Source organism: Fundulus heteroclitus, chromosome 4 (genome assembly GCF_011125445.2).
Source record: "Fundulus heteroclitus isolate FHET01 chromosome 4, MU-UCD_Fhet_4.1, whole genome shotgun sequence".
In the NCBI taxonomy this organism is placed as follows: Eukaryota; Metazoa; Chordata; class Actinopteri; order Cyprinodontiformes; family Fundulidae; genus Fundulus; species Fundulus heteroclitus.
In genome coordinates, this window is record NC_046364.1 from 34681496 (window position 1) to 34707249 (window position 25754).

The 25754-nt window shown below is 45.0% G+C and overlaps 1 protein-coding gene across 3 annotated transcripts in view; it reads right to left on the reverse strand.

Annotated features, from left to right (window-relative positions):
* LOC105930453 (BTB/POZ domain-containing protein kctd15) overlaps positions 1 to 24171 on the reverse strand; it is a 42905-nt gene extending 18734 nt beyond the window's left edge. Inside the window, exons 1-3 of one of the 3 annotated variants that reach the window (XM_012868680.3) lie at positions 23255 to 24171; positions 20728 to 20903; positions 11185 to 11329 (exon numbers count right to left, since the gene is read on the reverse strand). In XM_012868680.3, coding sequence (XP_012724134.1) covers positions 11185 to 11329; positions 20728 to 20903; positions 23255 to 23263 — 330 coding nt within the window. In that variant the 5' untranslated portion in view covers positions 23264 to 24171. The other 2 variants (XM_012868679.3, XM_021319584.2) reach the window with 2 other exon arrangements.
* Positions 24172 to 25754: the final 1583 nt, after the last annotated feature.

Sequence of the window (25754 nt, forward strand, 5' to 3'; positions counted from 1 at the left end):
TATGAGGGGGGGTGGGGGGGTTATTGGGGGTTATGTTAATAAGGCTCATGGCGCGATGCTAAGCTCCTAATAGAACAAGATCTAATTAGGTTACACCTAAACCCTGCAAATCTTTTTGCTAAACAATCAGAAATTAATCCATCTGTGTTCTGATTAGTGTCTCACAAGGAAAACGAATGACAGCTTAATCCATTCATTGTTTGTGAACTGTCAGCCCCTACATGATGCGCGTGTTGCTGGGATCCTCCGCTGGATCCCTCGCCTGCGTATATTTCTGAGCTAAACGAGAAGATGTGGCAGACGTCAGCGTCCAGAAACCCTTGAAAAATGAGACAACGCAACCACGCAGTGAAAAACAGCACATGCTTCATCCGGTGAACACCACTCCAAACTTCAAAACCTCTGCCCGTTTTTCTCCTTATTTTGCTCAATTGACCAAAAAGATCGGTCATTTGTGAAATCTGGCAGGCGCTGTAGCAGAGATATGGTCGGGGAGTCAGTTTTCCACCACATGTTGCAGTTTGCACATTGCCCACAAAGCTCCATGTTGGACTCATCTGACCAAAGCAGCTTCTTCCCCTACACGGGGAAAATGGCAAAATGGCAAAAAGCAGACAAGATTTCTCAGGCTTTACTTTTAACAATATTCATCTTCTTTCCATAAAAGCCAGGTAAATGATTAATATTTATCCTATCTCTCCCACCTGACCTGTGGATCTATGTGGCTCCTCCAGAGTTACTGAGGAGCTCCAGGCTTTTTTTTCCCCCTCAGTTTCTCCGTCTGTTAGTTTTCGTGAATGTCTTTTTAGTTTTATAATGCTACAATGTTCTTTCCATTGTTGACTGATGAATGAAAAAGGGCTTTGTGAGATGGTAAAAGATTTATAACCTACCCCCAACCCCGGTTATACTTCGCCACAACTTTATCCCTGACCCGTCCGCTGCATCCCTTGGTCTTTATGTTTGTTCAGTAATGTTCTCTAACGAACCTGTGAAGCCTTCACAGAACAGCTGGAATTATACTGAGATTAAATCACACATAGGTGGACCATGTTCAATAATTAGGTGTCTTCTTAACAGTTTTTTTCCAGGTTGAAGTGGATTTTGTGGAGGAGTATCAGGGTAAAGCACGCAAAGTTATTTGTTTTTTTGTAAAACAACGTGAAAACCACGTGTCCCTTCGTCTCCACCTGACACCTATGCGGTACTTTATGTTTGTCATTGATGCGTGATTAATCGAATTAAGGATTGTGTTTGTCAAGTGAAAAAAACAAAGACAGTTCAACAGGTTTGAAAGCTTTTGCGGCACACTAACATTTTTTTTCCAGCTTTGCATCTTGTGTGCCACTGCTAGACACAGAAACAGGAGACGGCAGCAAACAGCCTCTTCATTAACCCCCCCCCCCCCCCCCCCCCCCCCCCCCCCCCCCCCCCCACCATTGCTTCTGTCAGGCTCCTCACCCCTTCATCTAAACTGCGCCTTCGTCTGAGACATGGGAACGACATCCAAATACAGCTCCATCTGGTCCCAGAGGTGACGCAACACATCTTAAGCTCAAGTTCTAATATTTAGCATTTCGGATCGCGAGCGAGGGATGGCGGGTCCATTTTTTCCCCCTTTTTTCTCCTCCTTTTTCCCATCTCTCTCCCCCCCCCCCTCCCTCTCTGCTGGCCTTCTTGCTGCAGCTGACAAAACTCATAGTGAGACGCCCCCCTTCGGGCAGCTCTCTGTATCAAAGTGTAGCTCCTCATCCTTCACAGGTCTGAAGCCATGGATGGATATGTTTTTAACAGGGGTCTGTCTGCGAGGCACTTTAGTCATCCTGAGCGGCGCAGAAAACAACAGAGTAATCCTAAGCGCCGAGGTGAAGATGAGAGGGAGACAAGGCCAACAGCTCTGTCCAGGTTGCCGAAGCCGCTGTTACCGCTGCCAGCTCTACGAGACAATTCATCCCCCAATCCTGTGTCCAGACAGCCCGTTTGAGCTTCAAAATAATGATCCGACCTGATAGCCCGACGGCAAGGCAACATCTCAGGGAAGGACAGGGAGGGGGGGGGGGGATAGATGGATAAAGACAAGAAGGAGAGAAAAATGACGGAGAGTGTCACTATGAGCGAGTCGGACTAATAAAGACCTGCTGTGTGTCTTAAACCAAAAAAAAAAAAAAATGACTAAAACCACACAAGTAGAGGCTGGCAGGTTGTTGATTAAACAAGCCACTGGGGGAAAAAAAAATACAGCCAGCTCCCATATAATGCAGAACAGTCACAGGAATAAAAACACAAGCTCCAGCCAGTACATAAAGAAAGCAGAAGCCGATTTAACTGAGTAATCTGACACGAACACCGCTAACTTGCTCCGCTCTGAAACCGTGCCCTCCCTATGACTGAGCATTGCTTACACTCTCCTGATTAATTGTGCTAAATGAGTCCAGGAGAGGATATTAATAGGGAATATTTTTTGTTCCACTAATACAAGCTGGATGAAAAAAAAAAACAAAAAAACAACAACATATTTTCCTATTCTGCTCAGACTTTCACATTGATTTAGCAAAACACACTGCGCCATGGCTGCCAGCAGCAGAATCAGACCCAGCCCTGGGGCGACGGCAAGCCTGATTGTGTTCAGATAAGGACATGCTCAATTCTGCCTCGCACTATTTGCATTTTTTTTTCTTCTCCTGGCTTCACGCAAATTGAAAGGTATGCAGATCAACGCGGGGCTTATGCGAGTGGGTCGTAATGAGTCGAAAACAATGAAGTCTAACGCGTTCTGTGCAGAGCGCGGCGCCTGATTGGACTGTCAAGGCTGCACAGAAAGCAGTGGAAAAGGGGGGTTGAGCGGCGGGGGGAGAACGAGAGCAAAGAAGGAAAAAAAAAAAAAAGTAATCAGCTATGAGTCAGGCAATCGTCTGCCAAAATATGCAGGGCTTTCATGTCATGTTCTGTTGTCTGAGGTTTGGCTCTTGTTCCTGCTATCCGTGGGGCCCAGGGAGCTCGCCCCCCGGCTCTGAGTGGCTTGGCCTAGCCCTGTTACCTTGTGGGGAAGGATGAGCGAGGGAAAAGGTCACGCGACTTGAGGTTAAGAAATGGAAAGAAGGGTACACAGAGGAATCTGTATCGCCAAATAAAACCTTGGGAAGGCTGCAGCTGCAGGCATGGCTATACAGTCATTACTGCACAGCTACTTATGGCAGTGTGCATAAATGCTGTGTGAGACGTATTTTCTATTGCGCTACTGTTAAAAATAATCTGCTGTAATACAGAAAAGGCATCGCTGACAGGAAACTGACAAGCGCAAAACAGAGGACACATAATTGGTCACTGGTTACTTTACTTAGACTTAGACTTAGACAACTTTGTTTGTCATTCTGCATGCACAGAGTGCGCACAGAACGAAATTTCGTTTGCATACAGCTTGGCAAATCACGGTAAATTACAGTAAATTCAGTGTCCATAGTCCCTTTTATGGTTTCAGCAGTTACATAGTCCCTTTTGTGGCTTTCTTTAGAGGAACAGTGCACTGCATAATGTATCTACAGTTAATTGGAAAGGCATGCATATCCATAGAAGTTCATCACATCTGGGCATGTTACACAAACTATAATGTATTTTATTGGGGCTGTATGTGATAAGGTAACGAACAATAAAAAAAGTGCAAATGTATTCAACCGGACTTTACTGCGATCCCCTAAAAAAGATCTAATGCAATAACTTGTCTTGATAAATCATATCATTAGTAAACAGAGCCAACCAGTGAATAATGTAAGCTGAGCAAAATTCAGCTGTTCTGTTAACGCCTCAGAATATTGTAAGAGAACATTACTTAACAAACAGTGTCAGGAAGACCAAGAGGCACACCACATAGGTCAGGGATAAAGTCGCGGAAAAGTTCCCCTGAGATCTGCAGCACAGGTTAAAAAATATATGTATCTACAAGACAACTGTTGGGTGTGAACTCCAAACATCTGGCCCTTATGAAAGAAAGAATGAGGAGAAAATAGCCGTTGCCAAAAGGAAGCCCCAAAAAGTCCTGATTGCAGTTTTCTGTGGGAAGAACCCAGTGGAAGAAGGTGATCCAGTCAGCTGAGACCCAAATGAAGCATTTTGGCCGACAAGCGAATAAGAAACCTAAGACGGCACATCACCCCGTATCACATCGCTCCCACAGTGAGGCATGGACGTAACAGCATCTTGCTGGGAGGAACAAAGAAGCTGGAGAGAGTTTATGTGAACACGGTGGAGGTTAATACAGGGCAATCCTAGAAGAAATCCTCTTCACCTGAGAGGTCCAACTTCCTGCAGGACAACGACCCCTAAATCTTAAGGTTATGGATATAACCCCGGTTCTCTGATTAGCATGAGTGAGTGTCTCACTATGGGGAACGCCTCCTGCGTGACCTCATCAGAAGCTCAAATGACATTACGCCAGCCCCGATTGGCTGGCAAAAGTGACAGTCTATGTCAGGAGGGGATGGGACCCTCCTCCTATATAATAGGCCGACATAGCTTCACTCGTCATTCAAAACAAGCTCACCTCTTCCTCGCTTCATAGCAAGGAGGGTGGTCTGGTGAGACACTCACTCATGCTAATCAGAGAACCGGGGTTATATCCATAACCTTAAGTTCTCTTTCATAGCATTCGTTTCGTGTCTCACTATGGGGAAAATACTGACTCCCGGATTGCCAGACATGCCTGTCAAGATGACAACTGTCCCCACTGATGCTTCACTCTGGAGAAGCTGCACTCAGAGAAGAACCAGTACTGAGGACCGAATGTGCCATAGTCGGAGCCGTGACATCCAAACTATAGAATCTAGCAAATGTGTGGGGTGACGCCCAGCATGCAGCTGAACACACCTCTTGAATAGAGACTCCCCTAAAAAGAGCCCAGGAGGTTGCTAGACCTCTAGTGGAATGTGCCCGGAGACCAGCAGGAGGCTGGAGGCCCTTGCTTGTGTATGCAAGTGCAATAGCCCCCACTATCCAGTGGGAAAGGCGCTGCTTAGACACCGGCTTTCCCATGTGTGGTTTCGCCCACGACACAAACAGCTGGTCACCCTGTCTAAAACCACTCGTTCTGTCCAGATAGATCAGCAATGCGCGAACTGGACAGAGAGTGTGTAGACGCCTTTGCTCCTCAGAGGAGAAAGGCGGAGGGTAAAAAGCATCCAGTATTATGGGGGAGCACGAGCCAACCACCTTTGGAATAAAGGCCGGGTTAGGCCGCAGACTGACCCTAGCATTCCCTTTAGAAAACTTGATGCATGCTCGATGTGTAGAGAGTGCATGAATCTCACCTATGCGCTTAGCTGAGGCCAAAGCGAGCAATAAGGCAGTCTTCAGGGACAACGGTTTCAACTCTGCTTGTTCCAGGGGTTCAAACGGGGAACAAGAGAGCGCATCCAGTACCGTGGGAAGATCCCAGGATGGCGCCAATGGTCTAGATGTAGGCAACATACGACGTGCTCCTTTCATGAATCGGCACACCAAAGGATGTTGACCCACTGTCTGTCCTTCAAAGCCAATATGGCAAGCAGAAATAGCCGCCAGGTACACCTTGATGGTTGAGAAAGCTTTACGCTTTTCAATAAGGTCCTGTAGGAAAGACAGAACCACTGTCACAGAGCACTGAAAAGGTACAGCCTGTGACCCTGCGCACCAATTCTCAAACACGCGCCACTTGTTATCATACAGTGACCGAGTTGAGGGGGCTCTGGCACACTGAATAGTGTTAATAACGCTATTAGGGAGCTCCACCGTGTTCAGGTTGAACCACTCACGGGCCAGGCCCACAGAGCTAGCCTCTCTGGGTGGGGGTGGAATATTTCCCCCCGTGCCTGAGACAGTAAATCTCTGCGTAGTGGTAACGGCCAAGGTGGGCTGGAGAGAAGTTGAAAAATCTCTGCCAGCCAGTGCTTTCCTTGCCAACGTGGGGCTATCAGGATCATAGTCAGACCCCCTTCCCTCACTCTGGCCAGAGTCGGGGGAATGAGAGCTACAGGGGGAAACGCATAGAGGAGGGTCTTCGGCCACCTGTGTGCCAGTGCATCCACGCCCAGTGGAGCCCTCTGGTCGTGCAGGGAGAAGAACAGAGGGCACTGAGCGTTCTCCACTGTTGCATATATGTCCACGGTCGCCTGACCGAACCGTGACCATATCTGACTCACCACTTGGGGGTGAAGCATCCAGTCTGCATACAGTGGGTTTCCCCTGGACAGCAGATCTGCCCCGTAATTCAGAACACCCGGTACATGAGTTGCCCTCAGTGACCGTAGGTGCTTGCTGCTCCAGACTATCAGTCTGTGTGCCAGCATGTGCAACTGGGGGGACCGTAGCCCCCCCTGTCTGTTGATGTAAGCCACTACCGTGGAGTTGTCTGTCCTCACCAAGACATGGTGACCCCTTAGCCAAGGGAGGAAATGTTTCAGAGCCAGGTGAACAGCCAGCAGCTCCAGGCAGTTTATGTGGGCAGAACGCATGTGAGAATGCCATCTCCCATTCACCGCTCTCCCCTCGTGAGTGGCACCCCAGCCCATCAGGGAGGCGTCGGTGGTGATCACTTTCCTTGCCTGAATGGTTCCCATAGCGACACCCTGTGTCAGGAAACCTGGGCTCCTCCACTGCCGCAGTGCAAGTGAGCATTCTGTTGAGACCCTCACCCTGCGATGGCCATGTCGGTGGGGGTTCAGACCCAGAGAGTTTACCCATCGCTGAATGCCTCTCATATACAGCCGTCCGAGAGGAATAGCCACTATAGAGGAGGCCATCAGGCCTAAAAGTCTTTGGCATTGTTTGAGGGAAACTATGTTGCCCCTGCCAAACAGCGCTAGACTGGCACGCATTGCCTCCACTCTTTCCATGGACAATGATGCCTTGGCCTGGAGAGAGTCCAGAGTGAGCCCAATATAAGTAATTCGCTGAGTGGGAATCAGTGTGCTCTTTTCCACATTTATCTGAAACCCCAGACTCATGAGGTGTTGTGTAAGAACACCTGTATGATGAGCCGCCTCCTGGCATGTGGGGGCTGCCACTAGCCAGTCGTCTATGTATGTCGCCACTCGGATGCCCCGCTCTCTCAGTGGAGACACTGCCGCCTCGGTGCATTTTACAAACACCCTTGGGCTCAGGGACAGACCAAAAGGCAGGACCACATACTCGTACGATATCCCCTCGAAGGCAAATCTCAGATATTTCCTGTGAGGGGGGTATATGGGGACGTGAAAATACGCGTCCTTCAGGTCTATTGATGTGAACCAGTCGTCTGCTCGCACGAACCGCAGCAGAGACGTGTGTGTCAACATCCTGAATTTGTATTTCCTTAAACAGCGGTTTAGGGCACGGAGATCCAGAATGGGTCTCCGCCCCCTCCCGCCCTTTTTGGGGACTAGGAAATACCTTGAGTAGAAGCCGCTGTGGGATTCCCCGGGCGGAACTACCCTTATAGCTCCTTTCTTCTTCAAAGAGGAAATTTCCTCCAGAAGAATATTGGCGGACTCGCCTTGAGCATGGGAGTATATTATTCCCTTGAAAAGGGGCGGAGCGACATTGAATTGTAGCCTGTAGCCCTTCTCTATCGTTCTTAGCACCCACTTTGACTGCGTGCAGGCAGCCCAGCTCTCGCCGTGCAGCGAGAGGGGGCTGGCCGGCAACTCCGTCCCCGCCGCCTTGTGGGCGCCTTGTCCGGGTTGTGGCACGCAACATACGCGCCCGGACGGCACCAGCGCGCACGGGTGCGCGCGGGCGGACGGCACCAGCGCGCACGGGTGCGCGCGGGCAGACGGCACCAGCGCGCGCGGGTGCGCGCGGGTGGACTGTGTTGTCACAGCTGCGGGGACGCTGTTCCCCGCAGGCTGCGTTATGACAGAAAGGATTGATTTGTTTTTCAACATATCTTTTCTCTTTATTGTCACGAACACATTTGACGGCGCCCTTGGCACGCAGGCCGGATGCGCTCGTCGGGACATATTTGTTACAGAATGCGAGGGAAACACATTTGCGCAACAACACTGCAAACATTGTCTTTTTCCTGGGGTGGGCACCGGAACATGAATGCCCATCCCGGCCATGCATTCTGTGTGGAACGAGTCCCGTTGAACTGGCTCCGGAACGGAGCTGGGTGGGGAACGAGCAGCCCAGGAACGGGGCAGAACGGGCTCGCTTTTCCCCTGAGGAGAGGCTGTCAGGCCGTCCGCTTCTTCCGCCTTCCCAACGCGGCGGCAGGTGGAGGCGGCGGAGGTGCTGTCAGAGGGCTGGGCTGAGGCGATTGCTTCCTAGCCCATGGACTCTTGGGACCTCTGGGGGCCTGAGTCGCTGCCTGCGCTTTAGGCACCTTGGGGATCCTGAAAGCAGGGATGGGGCGAGATGCAGCCTGCGCGTAGGACTGGCGCGGCGCTGCTGGAGCCGCCGGCAGAGGTTTCCTCGGCAGGCAGAGCTTCAGCGCCTCATCATCCCGTTTCTTCTCCTCACATCTCGTCTGCATGCTGGTGACAGCAGCACCGAAGAGACCCTGGGGGACGACGGGTGTGTCAAGGAGCTCCTCTTTCTCCTTGGTTGCCAGGTTGGTGAGCCCGAGCCAGCGCGCCCTCTCCTGGAGAACCATGAGACCCATGGCTCTCCCCGTAGCCTGTATGGCAACTTTGTGGAGACGGAGGACGTGGTCCGTTATGACACAGATTTCCTCCCACAGAGCGGAGTCTGGTCTGTTGGTCATGTCCTCCTCCAGCTCGGCCTGGTAGGCCATCAGCATCGAGGAGGCGTTGAGGGCTCTCGTCGACAGAGCCGCCGCCTTGTAGCACTTGTCAGTAAGGCTAGACTGGAAGCGGTCTGCCTTTGCGGGCAGTGACGGAGCCGAGGAGGACGTCTTCGGGTGAAGGTGGGTCGCAACCACCGGCTCTATCGGCGGCATCTGGCGCACGCCATGGGATTCCATCCCGTCACAGTCCAACAGGGAGCTTCCCGCGATGGGATGCTTCTCGCTGTACGGCCTATTCTTCCACGTGATCGCCAACTCATCCAGTAGCTCCGGGAAGATGGGCAGGACTTGTTTCCCCGTCTTTTTCGCTTTTGGCAGCTTCTTTCCGTCAAAGCGAGATTTCACAACCTCCGCTTGGACAGCTGGCCACGCGATGTTGAGCCTGACAGCCGCACGTTTGCACATGTCCTGCATGTCCATATCTAGAGGAGATGACGGCGGAGGTTGTTCACCTCCGTCGGCAGCGGGGGGCTTTGCAGCCCCGCTCGCACTGCTGAGGAAGATGGAGTCTTCCTCGTCATCATCGGACATCAGGAGCTCCGAGCCTGCCGACTCGTCGTCCCCATAGTCCGCATCTCCTCCCGGCATGTAGGAAGCGGCAGCGCCCATGTCATCCTCGTCCACCGCATGCAGCGGGGAAACGGGGGCTAGGAGCTGGGGGCTTGCGTCCGCCCAGCTCGGGCCAGGTGTGGCAGCCAACACCTCAGGCATGTCCACACCTTCCTGCGCCGCGGCTGCTTCGTTCATCAGCGGGTCGCCCCCTGACAGGTTGGCCTGGCGGGCCAGCCGGCGGCGAAGCAGCTTGCGGGGAAAGGCTGCGCAGTGGATGCACTCATCCGTGGACGTCAACGCAACCTGGGCATGGTGTAAACCCAGGCACGCCGCACACACAGGGTGAGTGTCCCAGCTTGAGATCTTTTTGCCGCAGGGACAAAGTCTCGTGCCGTTACCCCCGTCGTTGGGGTTTATAGCCGTAGCCATGGTTAGCTATTGGGGCTATGGGTGGCTAGCGTGGTGTGTATCCCTAGGAGCTTGTGCAGCTACTGGGGGACAGAAGCTAGCGGGATGTACAAAGTATTGCTACTCTGTACACCTCAGGTATTACTACCCGCGAGGTTGCTAGTTGGTTTGGCTATCAGGTATTGCTACCAGGTAGCCGCGATGCTAGCGAAACCTCGTGTCTGAAGTAGTGATACTTCGTGTTAAAGGAGTATTGCTACTCCCCGGAGTTTTCTCTTTTTAGTATTTCTACTAAGCAGATAGAAGAGTATTGCTACTCTTTCTCTCCGACAACCGTACGTCCAGGAGCGGAGCGCCCGGTGACTTGAGTTGCGCACCCAATTCTGTGGACCGTTAAGCTCTGCGCCCAGGTGGACAGTTGTTGCCTCTGTGAGAAGCGAGAAGAGGTTTTTGAATGACGAGTGAAGCTATGTCGGCCTATTATATAGGAGGAGGGTCCCATCCCCTCCTGACATAGACTGTCACTTTTGCCAGCCAATCGGGGCTGGCGTAATGTCATTTGAGCTTCTGATGAGGTCACGCAGGAGGCGTTCCCCATAGTGAGACACGAAACGAATGCTATGAAAGAGAACCAGAGCTACATTGCAATGGTTTAGAGCAGTGGGTTTCCAACCTCAGGGAGCCCCTGTCCCGCCTGTTTTAGGGGTCTCCTTGCTGCCACACACCCGACTTGAATGAATGGATGACTGAGGTTTCTGCAGCACTTGGTGCCGTGCAGAGGAGGTCCTGCGATCGTTTCAGTCAGGTGAGCTGGAGCAGAGACACGTATTAAAACAGGAGGAGCCTGGGGACCACTGGTTTGGGGCAAAGCATACTAAAATTGTCCAGACCTAAATCCAATTAAGAATGTGTGATAAGACATTGAAATAGCTGTTCATCGATGCTCTTCATCCAATAGGATTTAGGTTGAGCTGTTTCGTATAGAAAACAGAGGTAATATTTTATTCCCCTAGATATTAAAGCTGGTAGAGGCACACCTGGAAAGACTTGAGCAAAAGTTTGTTCAACAAAGTATTAGTTGTATTTTGTCCCAAACGTCGTCCCCACCCAGGATTTTTATTCTTAAAGAAACTTTTTAGGGCTACATGTTCATAATTGTACAAATATACTACTCTGTGTGAGACAATCACATAAAACTCAAATACGATACATTGATAATTGTGGTAATAAAGTCATAATATGTCGTACAAAACGTTTTGAGTGCTATGAATTGTGGGAAACCAGAAATAAAAGTTTAAGATGAAAATCTGCACCCCATGGGAGGACAGCTAAGCATTAGTAAATATGAATATTATTACCCCTAAGTGTCATCTTCAGAAAATGGAAAATAATCTGTTTTCCAGCGAAGGTTTATAACTACTTCAGGTTTTCCGGGGACAGACAGAGAGTGACACGTAGTGGATGAATACCTTGAAATCCTCTGGAAGGAGCAGTTTGCTGGTCCTCAGGAAGCTGAGGATGTAGCGGAATATCTCGCCGTCCCGATCTATGAAGTAGTGCTGCTTCAAGCTGTCCAGCACGATGGGCTCGGTGCCGTTGAACAGGCGACTGATTCTGAAAATTGAAACAGACACACGCGTCAACACGCGCGCACGGACAGACAAGCCGCACACGCACAAACACAACCGCATAATGGAATGAGCCGGCTCCCTTCAAATGCATGAAACAATTACCCTCCATTTATTTTTCAATTTTATTAGCACTAAGCTTGAAATGCATTAGCATCACAGGTTGAAACAAGGGGCTTAAGGCGCAGTTCTCCCATTCCAGACTTGTTTGAAGTGTCCCTTCTGCAGAGAGATTACAACAACACACACACGCGCGCACACAAACGCGACTGCTGGTTGTACTTACAGAAATTAATAGTATGAATGTAGCATTACAGCTCTATTATTCCATCTGTCAGGGGGGCGCAAATGAATCAGAGGTAGGAAATGGGGAAGGGCCACGTGTTAGAATGAGGGAATCATGCGAAAAAAAATGATATTTTACTGTTACAGTTTAATTTTCTTATGAATTTAAATGGAATTTGGAAGCAGCCGTCTACTGTATGCAATGCTGCTTGACTTGCAATTGTAGAACGAGATGTTTGACAAAGCTGCAAATCGCTCGTCAGAGAGATGATCCCAAAAGCACCACCACTTCCTCTGACAACTCCACTGAACAAATAAATGCGTCGAAAATAAAACATCCGTATACAGTGTGTGGCTGTAAATCTAAATGCGTAAAGCGTTAAATAGCAGGAATAAAACCAAATAAAAATCCTCACAGAACACACTTCTTTAAAGGTAAGGCTAAAGGTTTCTGTGAGTAACATAGGTGTTAAGGAAAAACACATTGCAGCAATGATTTTTACATAATATAAATGACATGAATAATAAAAAAAAAGACCAGTTAGATTACGCCTTTTAAGATTTCGACCAAATATGGGCACCTTTGTTTTAGTAAAAAGACACTTGTTGCTACCCAGGCTCTTGGTTCTTCGGTGTACCGCGTGATTAAGAGCTTATTTGATGTTGGCTACAGGGGCTCATCAAGGCAAAGAGTAGAAATTGCTGTTATCTTTACACTTTTATCACACAGCGCTGGCACCACGCCTCGAGATACCCTTGGACAGATATTCATCCCCATCCCCTCGTCTTCATTGCGGGTTTCCTGCAGGTCCCACTCTCCCCGCTCTAATATTCTCCTCTAAACACCTCCACTTTAACAGTTTGCTCATTTCCACTTGCCAGAGATCCTTATTTAACCGGTACGCATGACTGTCTGCTCGGCGTAAACAAACAACGTGGAAAATCTGCATCATCACATAACTACTTTTACATTCACCACGCATGTACAGCACCTCAGCTCACTGATAAAAAGCTCTTGGGAGAAATAATTATTATTTTGTTTTAAGTATTCGAAGTTTAAATCATATTAACAACTTCAGGGTAGGCTGACAAACCTATGGTGACAACGGAAATCATAAAAGCTATTTGTGTTTGGCCACCCAATGCTTCAGTGCCAAAGGGCCGGTGTTGGTAAACTCAGTTGGAGACACTCAGATTTAGAGATGCACCAATTTTTCTCTTGATCCGCTATGATTGCCGATCAAAAGGTGGAAAGCTGCGATATCCTACTTTTTCCCCCACTATTCATTTAATGTGTCAGAACCAACAACTACAACCCCTTTGGTCTATAATAGCGTCAATCAGCAGCATTAACTTAAGTTGCACTTTTTGAAGTTTAGCAAACAGCAGATTAAGGTTAGGGACAAATATTTTTATGCATAAATTCTGCTTGATTGAGGAACCTGTGAGACATTTTTTTTCTCTTTCGTTTGCTAAAGTCTTTGGAAATAAAATCTGGAATCGGACGGTCAGACCTCGCAGCAAAATGAAAATTGGCACTGGCCTGAGGAAAAACCGATTGGTGCACCTTTACTAAAAAGGGGTAATGTCAGAATACACAAAGGAGCCTTGCCTTCAACAACACAGTCCTTTAGTGAATTTACAACCAGCTTGTGTCTTATGGACGCTTTGAGCTTCAGCTATCAAGTCAAACTAGCCGCCTCTGTTTTCTTTAACTCAACTGTGTGAGGAGGCAGAGACGCTTCTCCCTCCCCTCCTGCCATTCTTCCTCTCTTTCACTCCCTGTCTTTCTTTCTTTCTTTCCTTCTTTTTTTTTCCCTCGCCCCCCCTCGTCTCCATCCTCTCCCTTGCTCGCTTTCTCTCTGGAAATCGATGCAAAATGCTTTATAAAAAACCAATACTCATCTCCCTGTTTGGCCCGAGGTGTTCCTTTCTCATATGGTCTTGCAATTCTTCCAGCTAGAATTTCACCATACCCCTCCAGGCTAACTCTGTTTTTCATCTCCACTTTTTTTTTTTCTTTAAAAAAAAAAAAAAAAAAAAAAAAAGCAATTAAAATGCTGCCTGTTTTTCTTTTTCTTTCCTTTTCCACCACTCCCTTTCCCTCTTGTCTATTGCTCTCCTCCCCCCCCCCTTTTGTTAAATCCCTGAATCGGGGGGGGGGGGGGTGAAGGGAGGGGATGTGACTGGGGGTGTTATTAACAGGTAGGTGGTGAGAAAATAGTGCAGGAGTGATCATGAAGAGAAATTAAGAGATGAGATAAACAAGAAAAGAAGAGCAGACTGATGAGCAGAGAGGGAAAGGGCTGAGAGCGGAAAGCAGAGCATCCAAGAGGAGAAAAGCAGAGCAAAGATGAAGAGAGAAGGAGCGATGAACTGAAGTATAAAACTTAAATAAAAACAAAGAGCCAGATAGAGGAAGGAAAGTGGTGGGTGTTTGAGGTCGTTGAGCAGAGGGACAGCTCAGAACTCCGTGAACAGCTGCAAAGATAGCGCAGACCATCAGTTCAGCAGCTATCAGTGCCTGACAGTGTCCTCTGATGGTGTGCTAATGAATCCCCCTACACACGTTTCCCTCATGCTATATGGAAACTAAACCACGGTTGGTCTCCGTATGCAGATAATTTACTAAAGAAGAAAACAAACACATTCAGCTGCCCTGACGGCAGCAGCTGAAGGTCTCCAAAGGAGGGAATTTACAGAGCAGGAGGAGGATGTGGCTCCTGTCCCTGATTCGGAGTCGCCGAGTCCTGAACTGAAGGTTCTCCGAAAACAAAGAAAGTTTGAAATAAAAACAAAAACGGAAGGTCATTTTAGTTTTTTTGGGGGGGTTGAAGGGTTTTCCCTAACCCTTCTCCTCCCACTTAATTCAAGTAAAAGGTTAAAACAGCTCACTTTCCTTCAGGAAGCTGACACATAATCCTTTCCCACTTATTCCTACTACATAACCATAATACGATGTTGCATAAATAATTATCGGTCCTGCAGACATTATTCAGTTAAGTTAGTTAGCTAAAATTTCATACCAAATGTGCCGAGATAACAAATTTACAATACATATCAATTTAATTATTTTAATACCAAATTACTAATCAAGGCATATGCCACCCAGGGTATAGTTGTTTTAAAATAGCTTATTTTAGGTATATGAAGCCAAAATATGACATTAGAGATGAAAATATTCATTAAACAGAGAGGTGCTGTGTTTGAAGAACTGAAATTACATCATATAAAGTACATCGGTAGGCCCTAATAATTTTGACAAAAATATTTCATTTTTTTAAGTTGTTTTGCGATCATTAACATTCATATCAAGCATAATACAGAGTAAAATTGTTGTTTTACATATTTTAACTTTACATATGTTTCACTGCTGTTAAACATATGTAAAGATGTTAAGCGAGAACTGAGAAAATCTTTGCATTTGTGAGCGTATTTGAAAGCACAACTTCAAGAGTCTCTGTTTCCACACAGAAGGATTGGGACGCACTACTAGCCCTTAGAAATGTAGGTAGGAGCGCAACAAATGGGGGTTAAGAATGAAAACAAAGTTCAGCATATACAGCAGAAAAGTTAATTACAGCTTCCGTTTTAAATGCCAGTATGACAAGCACTGACTGCAACACAAGTCTTCTTTAGTAAAAATCAACTGATTTCTAATTTGTCCTTTAAACCAAATCTGATATAAGCTGCATTACAACAATTAAGGATTTTCTACCAAAGCGGTTGATGTGTTCAACTGGTACAAGTCAAACGTTTTCTACACACCTTAGTCATTCAATGGCTTTTCTTTATTTTTGTTACATTGTAGATACTGAAGACATTAAAACTATAAAGGAACATATAAGGGATTTTATAGCAAACAAAAAATCTTAAAAAAAGAAAATCTCCCAACATATTTGGTATTTTAGATTCTTCAATATAGCCCCTTTTGAATACTGCTTTGCACATACTTGGCATTCTTTCAAAGAGGTTCAGGAGGGAATGGTTAGAAAAGCTGTGATGTTTTTTCCTTAACAGCCTTCAAAGAGTTCCCACAGGTAGTAATACAAATAAAGAAAAACCGCTGAATAAAAAGGTGTGTCCAGACTTTTGACTGGTAGGGTGTAAAAGAGCATGCTTTGGTTTTTTACAACTTTAGAGCCAGTGTCTGATTCATTACATATTAGATATTCTATCAGTTTTACACAGAATGTTAGCACAGTGAGACATTTATAACTCCTAAAATCACATTTTTCATCTCAGTATCCCTACAAAGTATCTACCAGAGGATGTGCTTTGTCAGAAAATTGAGGAGCTGAATGTTGATTGTGTCTTTAAGAAAATATTTTCCAGTTGCTTTATTGAATCAGTCCTCACTTTTTCCTTTCTTGCTGGTTTGGCTAGCTGAATCTAAAACAACCCAACCATAACCAGTCACAGAGCATTATTAAGGTATGCTGAAAAATCATCGGGATACAACTGAATGACATTATGGACCTATTCAAGTCGAGATCAGTAACCAAAGCCAAAAAAGTCTGTGGTGGACCCCAACCATCCCCCACACACAGTTCAAGCCCAGGTATGTTTAAGATTGATCTCTTTTTAACTTTTTGGGTTGCCTCTTATGTTAGTCTCACCAATTGTCTGTGTAATTGAACGTGTTATTGTATGAAGGTTGCTGCTACTACTCTTTGCAAAAGAATTGCCCTTCAGGGACCTAATCATGTAAAGTCTAAACAGATATCCTGACATCACAATATTAATTTAACAATCCCAACCAGCTGATTTCTGATCTGTACCAGAGATGCTAGAAGCACTTAAACACAGCATTTCCAGCAGGATTTGATAACTTTACCTAATGATATTGAAAAAGCAATAGACTTGAAAAACTAAACTGCTTAGCACTCACTTTTGACAAAATTTCTTTCTGAATAATATTAATTACATCGATAAATTATGTACTGACTATTTACAACTGATATAATGTCAAAGTCAAATCAATAAGTGTTCCTCCCAAAAAGTTTAGCACGTACAGCTGGTTTTACTTTAGTACTTAAGGTAATAAATAAATAAAAGTCAAGAAATCCACTAGAAAGCAATCTTTGTACTGACCTGTTAAATACACCAATACATCTGTATACCTGGGAGGCCACGTTTGTTTTTAATAAACATTTAATATTTGCTAGACGACTCTATTCATTTTATTTGTCAATATTTAGCTTATTTTCTAGGTATTCGTATTTTGCAACATATAATATCATATACATATATATATACTTATAATTAGTGAATTGTCCAGACTAAATAAGTTTGACTACGTGTCGTAAGTCAAGTTATGGTTTTGAAGACAGTCGCAACTTTGTTAAAGAAGTGCAGGTCTCAGAATTACCTGCATTAAAAAGGAAGTGTTTAAATTATGCATTACAGCATTAAGAACTGAATTGGAAATGGCATTTTTGGTTTTAGCTTAAAAAGTTGACTGTAAGCACAGCTCTGTTGAGCAATGCATTGATCTGCTTAAATTTCTTTATGTGTGATATGAAAATAAACAGTACATTTACTTAAATTAATGTTAAATCCGTTTTTGTTTACTGTTTTTCTATCCTTAACTAGGTAGATGACACTAAACTAACACTGTAGCTTTAGAAATGGCAGTCTTCATATTTTGATTGGTTGTTGCTTTTTTTAAGCCCGCCTCCAGCTCATGAGGAAAATAATTCTTCTTCTATGGCTTATAATTTTAGTCTTGGCCGTACCCATTTTTCTGTGCCAGAGAAGAACAAGGAACTGGCAATAAGGAAGCATGAGAACCAGTTTATCTCAAGAAATGTTTTGGTGGAAAACCCCGCAATCTCTACTTTGGACAGTATTTCTTTAATTCTTACATTTGCGCTGAAACATTTGAATATTCTAGGACCACGTCTCAAAGTAGAGTGCAATAAAACCAAAGGAAAATTCTGTTTTTTTCCCCTTAAACACGCGTCAACTGAGGGGCAACGCTTCAGTCTGCCATATTAGTCAGGTCAACTATCAGGTAGAGGCTGCAGACGTTTTCTTGGCGTATCATTTTTGGCCACTGAAGAGTTTACAGGGAGAAAAAAAACCCCCAAAAAACTTCAAGTTTTCCTTTCAGAACAGTTTCCACGTCTCGGGAACAATCCCCCTAATTCCTTCAGCTTCTGTTCAAGTGACTGCTGAGGCTGTCCTCTTTGAGAGCTACACACAGTGCACATCAATGTTTCATGACCCCTGTCCCTTAATATGGCCCACACAGAAGAAGATGAATATCCGCACATTAGTTACTAGACTAACTTTCTCTTGGCACGCTGCATTATTTAGGGGCCAATCTATTAAAAGTAATCAGCAACTTCAAAAGTCTTTTAGCCCCGCTCTCTCTCTCTCTCTCTCTCTCTCTCTTGTCACGTTTTCGGTGCTCCGCCCTGCTCGACCGAACGCGGCTCAACGCGGCACACATGCTCATGCCAGTGTAATTGTTTTGCTTTCTGCTGTCAGCCATTATCCTAATTCACACAAAAGGGCCCCCTCCTTCCTCTGGCTTCAGTGGAAAGTGGAGCCCCGAGGGCAACTATACGCCGAGGAGGTTGGGAGAGGGAGAGAAACAGTGAGTGTATGCATATGTGTGTGTGTGTGTGTGTTTGTGTGTGATCCAGAGTGAGAAAGAAACAGCAAGAGACAGATAGAGGGAGTGAGAGGAAGGAAGCAAAGGAGCATGTGTGCAGAGGAGAGAAAGAGGAAAGAGCACTCCAACCAACTTACACTGATATCTAGTCTTTACTCCCACTGTAAAAGCACCGTTTGGATGCTCTGACGTGGCTCTGTGCTGCATTTTAACTCTGTGTGTGTGTGTGTGTGTGTGTGTCACTGCTTGAATAACTTCTTTGTATGGTGTAAATTTACACCAGTGGAGAAGCACAGAAGCGATAAACTATCCACTGCATAAACCTGAAGTACTGCTGAAAGCGTGCACAGGAAATCATCTTGATGAGGAAAAATGATATTAAACTGCTGCCTGGGCTGAGCTTTATATATTTTTTTATTTTATTTTTTTTGTACTCGTTTCATGTTGCAGCGGGATAAAAGAAGAAGCTGTCAGGGATTTCCTGTCAGCAGCCTTTCTGAATATCATAATTTTATCACCAAGGGAATACATGGATGGTTTTCTTGTAGCCAATTTGGCAGATCCTCTGGTGCATGTTTACCTTGGCCCACTGGGGACTCAGCTGATGCAGAACTGAAGGCGCTACAATGCAACGAATGACACTGTGCCTTCCACGCAAAGGCTGTAAAAGGAGACATTTCAAATCAGCGGAGGTTTCAGGGTTAGTTTTGTTCGCTTTCAGAGCTGCTTGTGGTGGTGTAACTGTTTTGGAATTGAGCTAATAACGACCACAAAAAAAGAAGATGATTACAACCAGCAAAATCAGTGTGAGTGTTAAACTGCATTATTAGTAGCGGTGCATCCAAAAAGCTGTGTGCGGATGTCGGCCGCTAATAAAAATCATAGTGGGACACTGACATCAAAAGCTAAAACAGAATGTAAAAAAGTTGTATTTAGGCGAGTTACCATTGCATGACCTGAAATTTGAATCCAAGTACAAAGAAGAAGAAGAAGAAGGAGGAACAAGAAGAGGAAAAGTATTGATCCATTTTAAGATAATAGTCTGTGCTTTTATGTTTTCAAGTAAATCTGTTGCATGAATATGTTAGAACATGTTTAGCTATCACAAAAAAATGTGTCCAGCATTTTAAAGCACTACATGTCTCCTAATTATTGACCTAAATAAGGTATTATAGTAGCATTTGGAGGTGGGGTCAAAAGTCAGTGACAGGCATTCAAGAATGGCCCCTATGAGGGATAAATTTATGTGAACAAAAATAAATAATAAATGTTGCAACTCATCAAACCTTATACTGTTATTCTTCTTTGAAATTATACATAAATATGCTACATTATACTAGATTGTCTGGCAGAAAACTTAGGAGACTAAAGTTTTCCTCCAGATGATAATCCATGATGTTATCTTGTGTTGCAGGAAACTTAAAATTAAGACAAGAGTTGGAGCACAATAAGGCAAAATTAACTACTTCTCTTCACATAGTATCAAACTGTCTTGAGGTCAACCCAGATAGAGATATTGTTACAGATAGTAACAATAATAAAGCTGGTCGTAAAGCAACAAAGAGACAACATGCACCATGCTGGGGAGACTACTTATAATATTAAATAAAAATTCAGAAAGCACTATATAACTGACATCAGAAAAACAGAGATTTTTGATAGTCAAGAGTGTAATAATGGGAGAAATGACAAAAGTAGTCCAATAACCATCAATTTACTAGTTTTAAAGTTCAGTTAAAAAGTTTAAAAAAATTGCACTGATCAATCAGGCAGAGATGGACACTAATCATAAATTGGTAGATCAAATACTGAAAATTTATTTTTTACCCTATTTGGTAAATGCTTCTAAAGTGAAAACACCAATAATTTTGAGTCTTTAATTTGATCGACCAATAACATGTGCTTAGAGGCACTTTTTACAGTTTCATTATTAAAATGTGAAATATGAAATAGGAACGCATGATTCGATACATAATTAGGAACAGTGTTGTAATCCCTTCAATTTCATTTATTTTCCAAGACTACCACCACTACCAAGGAAACATTTTTTTCTTTCATTTATGTGCTATGGTCCTTAGAATAAAATTTTAAAATGTCAAAGAGGACTAGAAATTGGCATTGGTCAGGAAAAGCCTGATCGGTGCATCTCTGCTGTTAAACTGACTTCATTGTAAAAGTTGCAGAGCAGCTGAACGACTTATTAGCATCACAATGACACTGTCCAGCAATTTTATAGCAGGTCCCTGATTTTCAACACTAAAATCAGTTTATTTAACTTTAATGTTTCCCACTTAAATGTTCGATTAAATAAGAATTATCATTTTTTTATTTGACCATTTAAATATAATCAGTTGTTAATTTTTCGTTTTTTATTAATAGCTTGTTATTTTTAATAACTTAACTTATTTGATCTAAAGCTTGATAAAAAAAAACAAAACACATTTTTTTTTTAAGTATATCAAATGCTTGTTTCTTACCTAGAGTCTGGGTACTTGGTGAGGGTCGCCAAGCTGCTGGTGTACATGTGTCCTCCGACGTCAATGTGCACGGGGGCGTTCGCCTTGGTCAGCTGAGCCGGCAGAGGGATCCCCTGAGCGGCCAGGGGAGAGACCGGGGACCGGGTCAGAGACAGCCGTGACATGCTTCTTCCCTCCTGAAAGCAAGTGTAGAGAAAAGCCATGGGAACAAAGGTAAAGGAGGGGTGAAAAAAGCACTACACAGTGATCCTGTACGGGGAAGAAGAGGGTATATCCTTGCTGAATGCTATCAGATCGCTTCCATGTCTGTCTGGTCGCATATTTAGCTTGGAAATTATTGCCACCGCTCTAATTAAGTATGTTTGCATCTTTTCATGCAGCACCGCAGGCTAGGATAGGAGGATGCTTATTAGAGAAGAGGGCTGAGAGAGAGAGAAAGAGAGCGAGCGAGAGAGAGAGAGAGATAGACAGATAGGAAGAGAGAGAGAGAAAGGAGGGGTGTGGGTGATGCTAGGTGTCAGCCTCCAGGGGGATAAAATAAACTGCTGCTGCAATATTCTAATTAAAGGTCGCCTTATGTGTTAGACGTAATGCGCAAAGACGCACCAATCACCAATCTGAGAGGAGGGTAGTCAAGGTGGGAGGGTGAAGGGAACTCAGGAGGTGAAACTTTACCTTAACTACGAACAACACGCACACGTATTCAATGCACAACACTCCAAGGTGATCGCTTGTCACGTGACTGACTGCCCTTATAAGCACCAAACAGGTAAAAACGCAACACGGCGCGTAAAAGCGCACGGTCCACACTGGCAATGAACCGGTGTGAACAGTCTTTGCTGTGAGTAAAACTCCTGAGATAATTTCAACACAAAATAAAAAAAAAAAACTACAACAACACACAGAGGAAAAAATAAATAACCAGATTACCGTGACATCGTGTTTGGTAGTTTATTGGTAGCACGCACGGTGGGGGCAGACAGGAGCTGAGTTGCATTAACTGATTAAATGCTTTGAAAAAATGTTTCCAACCACGTCGGCACGCCGTAATCATATTCTGGTCGTGCTTAAAGAGGAGCGGGAGAGAGGCTAAATGAGAGGATCAGACTTGTATCCAACCTGTGCAAAAAATGGTTCACCAACAAACCACGGTCTGGCCACAACTGCGTCCACCCTCTCGGTTGGGAAAGGCCTGTCCGTATAGCGATCATACTCATCCTGCTAGGTGAGTGTTTCAGGTCATATGCGAAACGTGTTTAAGTAAATAGAGTTTACTGATTGAAATTCCAAAATAGCACCAAAACGTCATAAAAAGCTAAGCTATAAAAGAAAACTTCCACTAAATGCACACAATATATCAGTTTGCCGTTGCGCAGGGCTCCTGATGATCCCTGCGGGCTGCGGCTCAGAAAGATGTGCCACTGGACTGGGTTACTTTTCAGGGGAAACAATAGGCAGACAGAAAGAAACAATTATTGGAGAGGCTTGGAAGTTTTTGCTCCTGTCACATGGCCTGTCCCATCACCGGCATCTCTCTCTCTCTCTCTCTCTTTCTCTGTCTGTCTCTCTCTCCCTCTCTGTCCGCACCATCCAGCCATTAATCCTGCATTATGATTTGCACGAGGAACAAATGGAAAATTAGATCCATAATTCTCCTTCCTGGACGTCTAATCTCGTCGCTCAGTCAGCAGTCATTTTTACTTAATGCCTCTTCTAACCCACGCCAGCCTTCAAGACGTAACGGACCCCTCCAAAATAAATAAATAAATAAATAAAATCACAGCAGCAACTTTCAAAACTCAGATGACTCCCGGTTTAAAGATATTTTGTGTCATTAAAAAGGGGGTAAAGGGAGGTTGGAAACATCAACGGCACGATAAACACGAACATCACAAGCTCGCGCTCTGCCTTTAATCTCCGAAATGCTCAACATGGCGCCTCATTCCTTCAGCACAAATTAAAAGCAGAATGCATACACGTGTAATTTACAGCTGCTTCACACAACTCATACTCGTCTAAACAACAAAAAAGAGGGGAAAAATGCAGCCGCTGGCTTCTGACTCCCAGCGGCAGGAGCAGCAGCAGCAGCCGTTCAGCTCAGCGCAGACGCAAAGCTCCCACTTTGACTAAAAAAAAGAAGAGAGAATTGGATTCAGTAATATAATAGCAACCCTACCGTTTCAAACATTGTAGGGAGTCCAGATGAAATCCGTGTCGGCGGTCAGTCCCAGTTGCTGTCCGCGTTAACCCCCCCCGCAATCTTTTCTCCAAAAAACTACAAACGCATCCAGCTTCCCGCACCGAGAACTGAGCTAACACGAATCTTTTTTTTTTTTTTTTTTTTGTTGTTAACCCAAATCTCGCAAAAAAACTGTCTTTTTTTTTCTCTCTCCTATCAGAGATGGCCGGGGTCGACTGCTCTCAGAGGGGGGGTGTCTCTGTGGCTTTAAAGGCTCTATTTGCAAGGCAGTGTCGACCTGTCCTCATCGAGCTGCTTTGTACCAAAGCACACAGGAAGCGTCCTTACCTTGAACATAGATGAGATGATCTCCTTCCCCCCTTCAACGCTCTTGTTCGGATACGCGTAAAAAAAAAAATGTGCGCTCTTGTTGGAATCCCGCAACCGTTGTTTCCCCTGTCTGTTTTCTGCCTTTTTTTTCCCTTCTCTTTTTGCCTAAATGAAAACTGCCCCTGTGGTTTGTTATGAGAGGAAAGAAAGCCAATAATCCGTCTCTAAATAACAGAGCGGAGCTAAAAAAGAAAATTCTCGCTCCGGGCTGCCCGAGCGCCTCTGGGCCAGGGATTAGGCTACAATTAGCTCAACTCCACTCTCTCGCCTGGGCAATTTTCTCAAGGAAGAAAACGTGATACCCCACTATTCCTCAAATTATGACTTCACAGATAGCAAAAACTTCTCTCTCTTTTTTTTTGTTGACGGCAAAAAAAGTGGAGCGGGGTGAAGTTGTGATTTAGAGGGGGGGATGAATCCAAACAGGGAAGTGTCAGATTCAGATTTAGCAGATTTTAGTCATTGTCATTTCGTCTGATGAGACAGGTCCGCAGGCAGTCCAGCTAACAGCAACGCATCTCCATCTCCAGCCTGAATGGAAAGTTTAAAACCAAGCAAGCGGCCATGGTCCTTCACCCGGGCAGCGTGTAACTTGTTGATAAAGTCTCAGGTTAAAAATGTAAAAACGAAGAGATATCCTTGGAAAAAAAAAAATATAAATCTTTCAGTGTCCCTTCTCTCCCCCCATTCACTCCTTCCTTCTCTCTCCCTCTTCTGTCTTAATGTCTGGAGTTGTAACGCCAAATTTCCTGCAGGCCATTAAAATCAAATGACGTCCATGGACATGCATGCATGCTGCTGCAGAAAGCGCCCTCACAACCTGCCTGCAGCCAAATGCGCCATTTCAATTATAGCGCAGGGCTTAGATGGAGATATCTGCGCGGAACACCCCCCTCCTCCTCCCCCACCTCCTCCTCCTCCAACCCCCTCCTCTCTCCCAAGTGAAAAACCAGGCAGCCTCCAGACTTTTCTGATTTTTTTTGGGGGGAAAAAAAAGAAGATAATGATTATTGTTATTATTATTTTTTTTACCCCAGCACAGGGTGACACAGGCGAGCCCTGGAGAACTGAAAGGAGGAAACTTATAGGGGATGAATCAGGTGCACACACCTTGGCAGAGGGTTATTTATTTATTTATTTATTTATTTGTGTGTTTGTTTATTCGTGGGTAAATAACTGTGAATAATTGATGCAGCATCGAGCCCAGTAATTACCCTGTACCAGCTCCGTTTCCGAGGTGTCACACTGGTTTCTTGATATTTGGCGCCAACCAGTGTAGAAAGTTGTTATTGGTCCACGAAGCTGTCAGAGGTTTGGTCTCCATTCTTCATAGCCTGGGCCGGACTTTAGTAAGGTCTAGTCAAGGCAGTACCTCTGAGCCCTGAGGTTTGGGGGCCCAATTTTATTATTTTTTTAAGGAATTGATGTTTTGCAAATAAGGAATTGTTACCCAACAAAAATCTTATTAAGTTTTATTGTGTCATGTTTAAATTCAGTCGATTATTTTACCAGCCTGAATTTACGTACAGCACCGACAAATGTAAAAAGAACCCCTACCCTCTTTAATGACTTCCTTTGATGATCTAAAACATTTAGGTGTGTGACAAAAACAGACAAATTATAATACCTGACAAAGATAATCAGAGAAAATACAATAAGCATCCTTTTGCTTGAATTAGGTTTGAAGCTAGTCACACTCGGTCTAATGACTGCTAGACCCGCATAGTCAAGAAATCACTTCAACGGAATCTGTCAACTTGAAATTGGTTAAAGGATCTCAAATTGCAAAGGCTACCTGGAGGGGGCCCTGGCTGAGCTGATGCTGCCAATAACTTCTTGTTCTCTTTCTACAGATGAAACACTTGACCCTGTCGTTCTGTGTTGAACCCTGTCTCTGTTAGACACAGCAACTGAAAGAGGACTTCCTGCTACATACACTCTGCTCTCCATCTCTGTCTCACTGCTTTTTTTGTTTTTGTTTGCTGTGTTTATCTCCAAGATGAAGCCACTGAATGGGACATAGCACTTTACTTATTCTTTAAAGTATTCTTGGACTGGTTGCTTATGTGTTTGTGTATTTTTATGGCCGCTCAGTATTTTCAAATCCGTAAGGGGGTGAGGTGGATTGCCATTTTGTCTGAGCTAGGTTATGATGAACGAAAGTTTTTCTTCCTACCATCACCATATGCATTCTCAGTATGACGGCTTGCAGCAAAGTTGGCGACTCAATGGTAAATGGTAAATTGGCTGTATTTGTAGCGCTTTATCAAGTCCTGAGGACCCCAAAGTGCTTCACACTACAATCAGTCATTTACCCATTCACTCACACTTTCAGACGCTGACAGTGGTACGCTGCCGGTGGGACCCCACGGCTGCGCTGGGGTAGACCGACAGAAGGGAGGCTGCCATGCAATCGGCGTCATCAGACCATCTGACCACCGCCAGCAGGCAAAGCAGG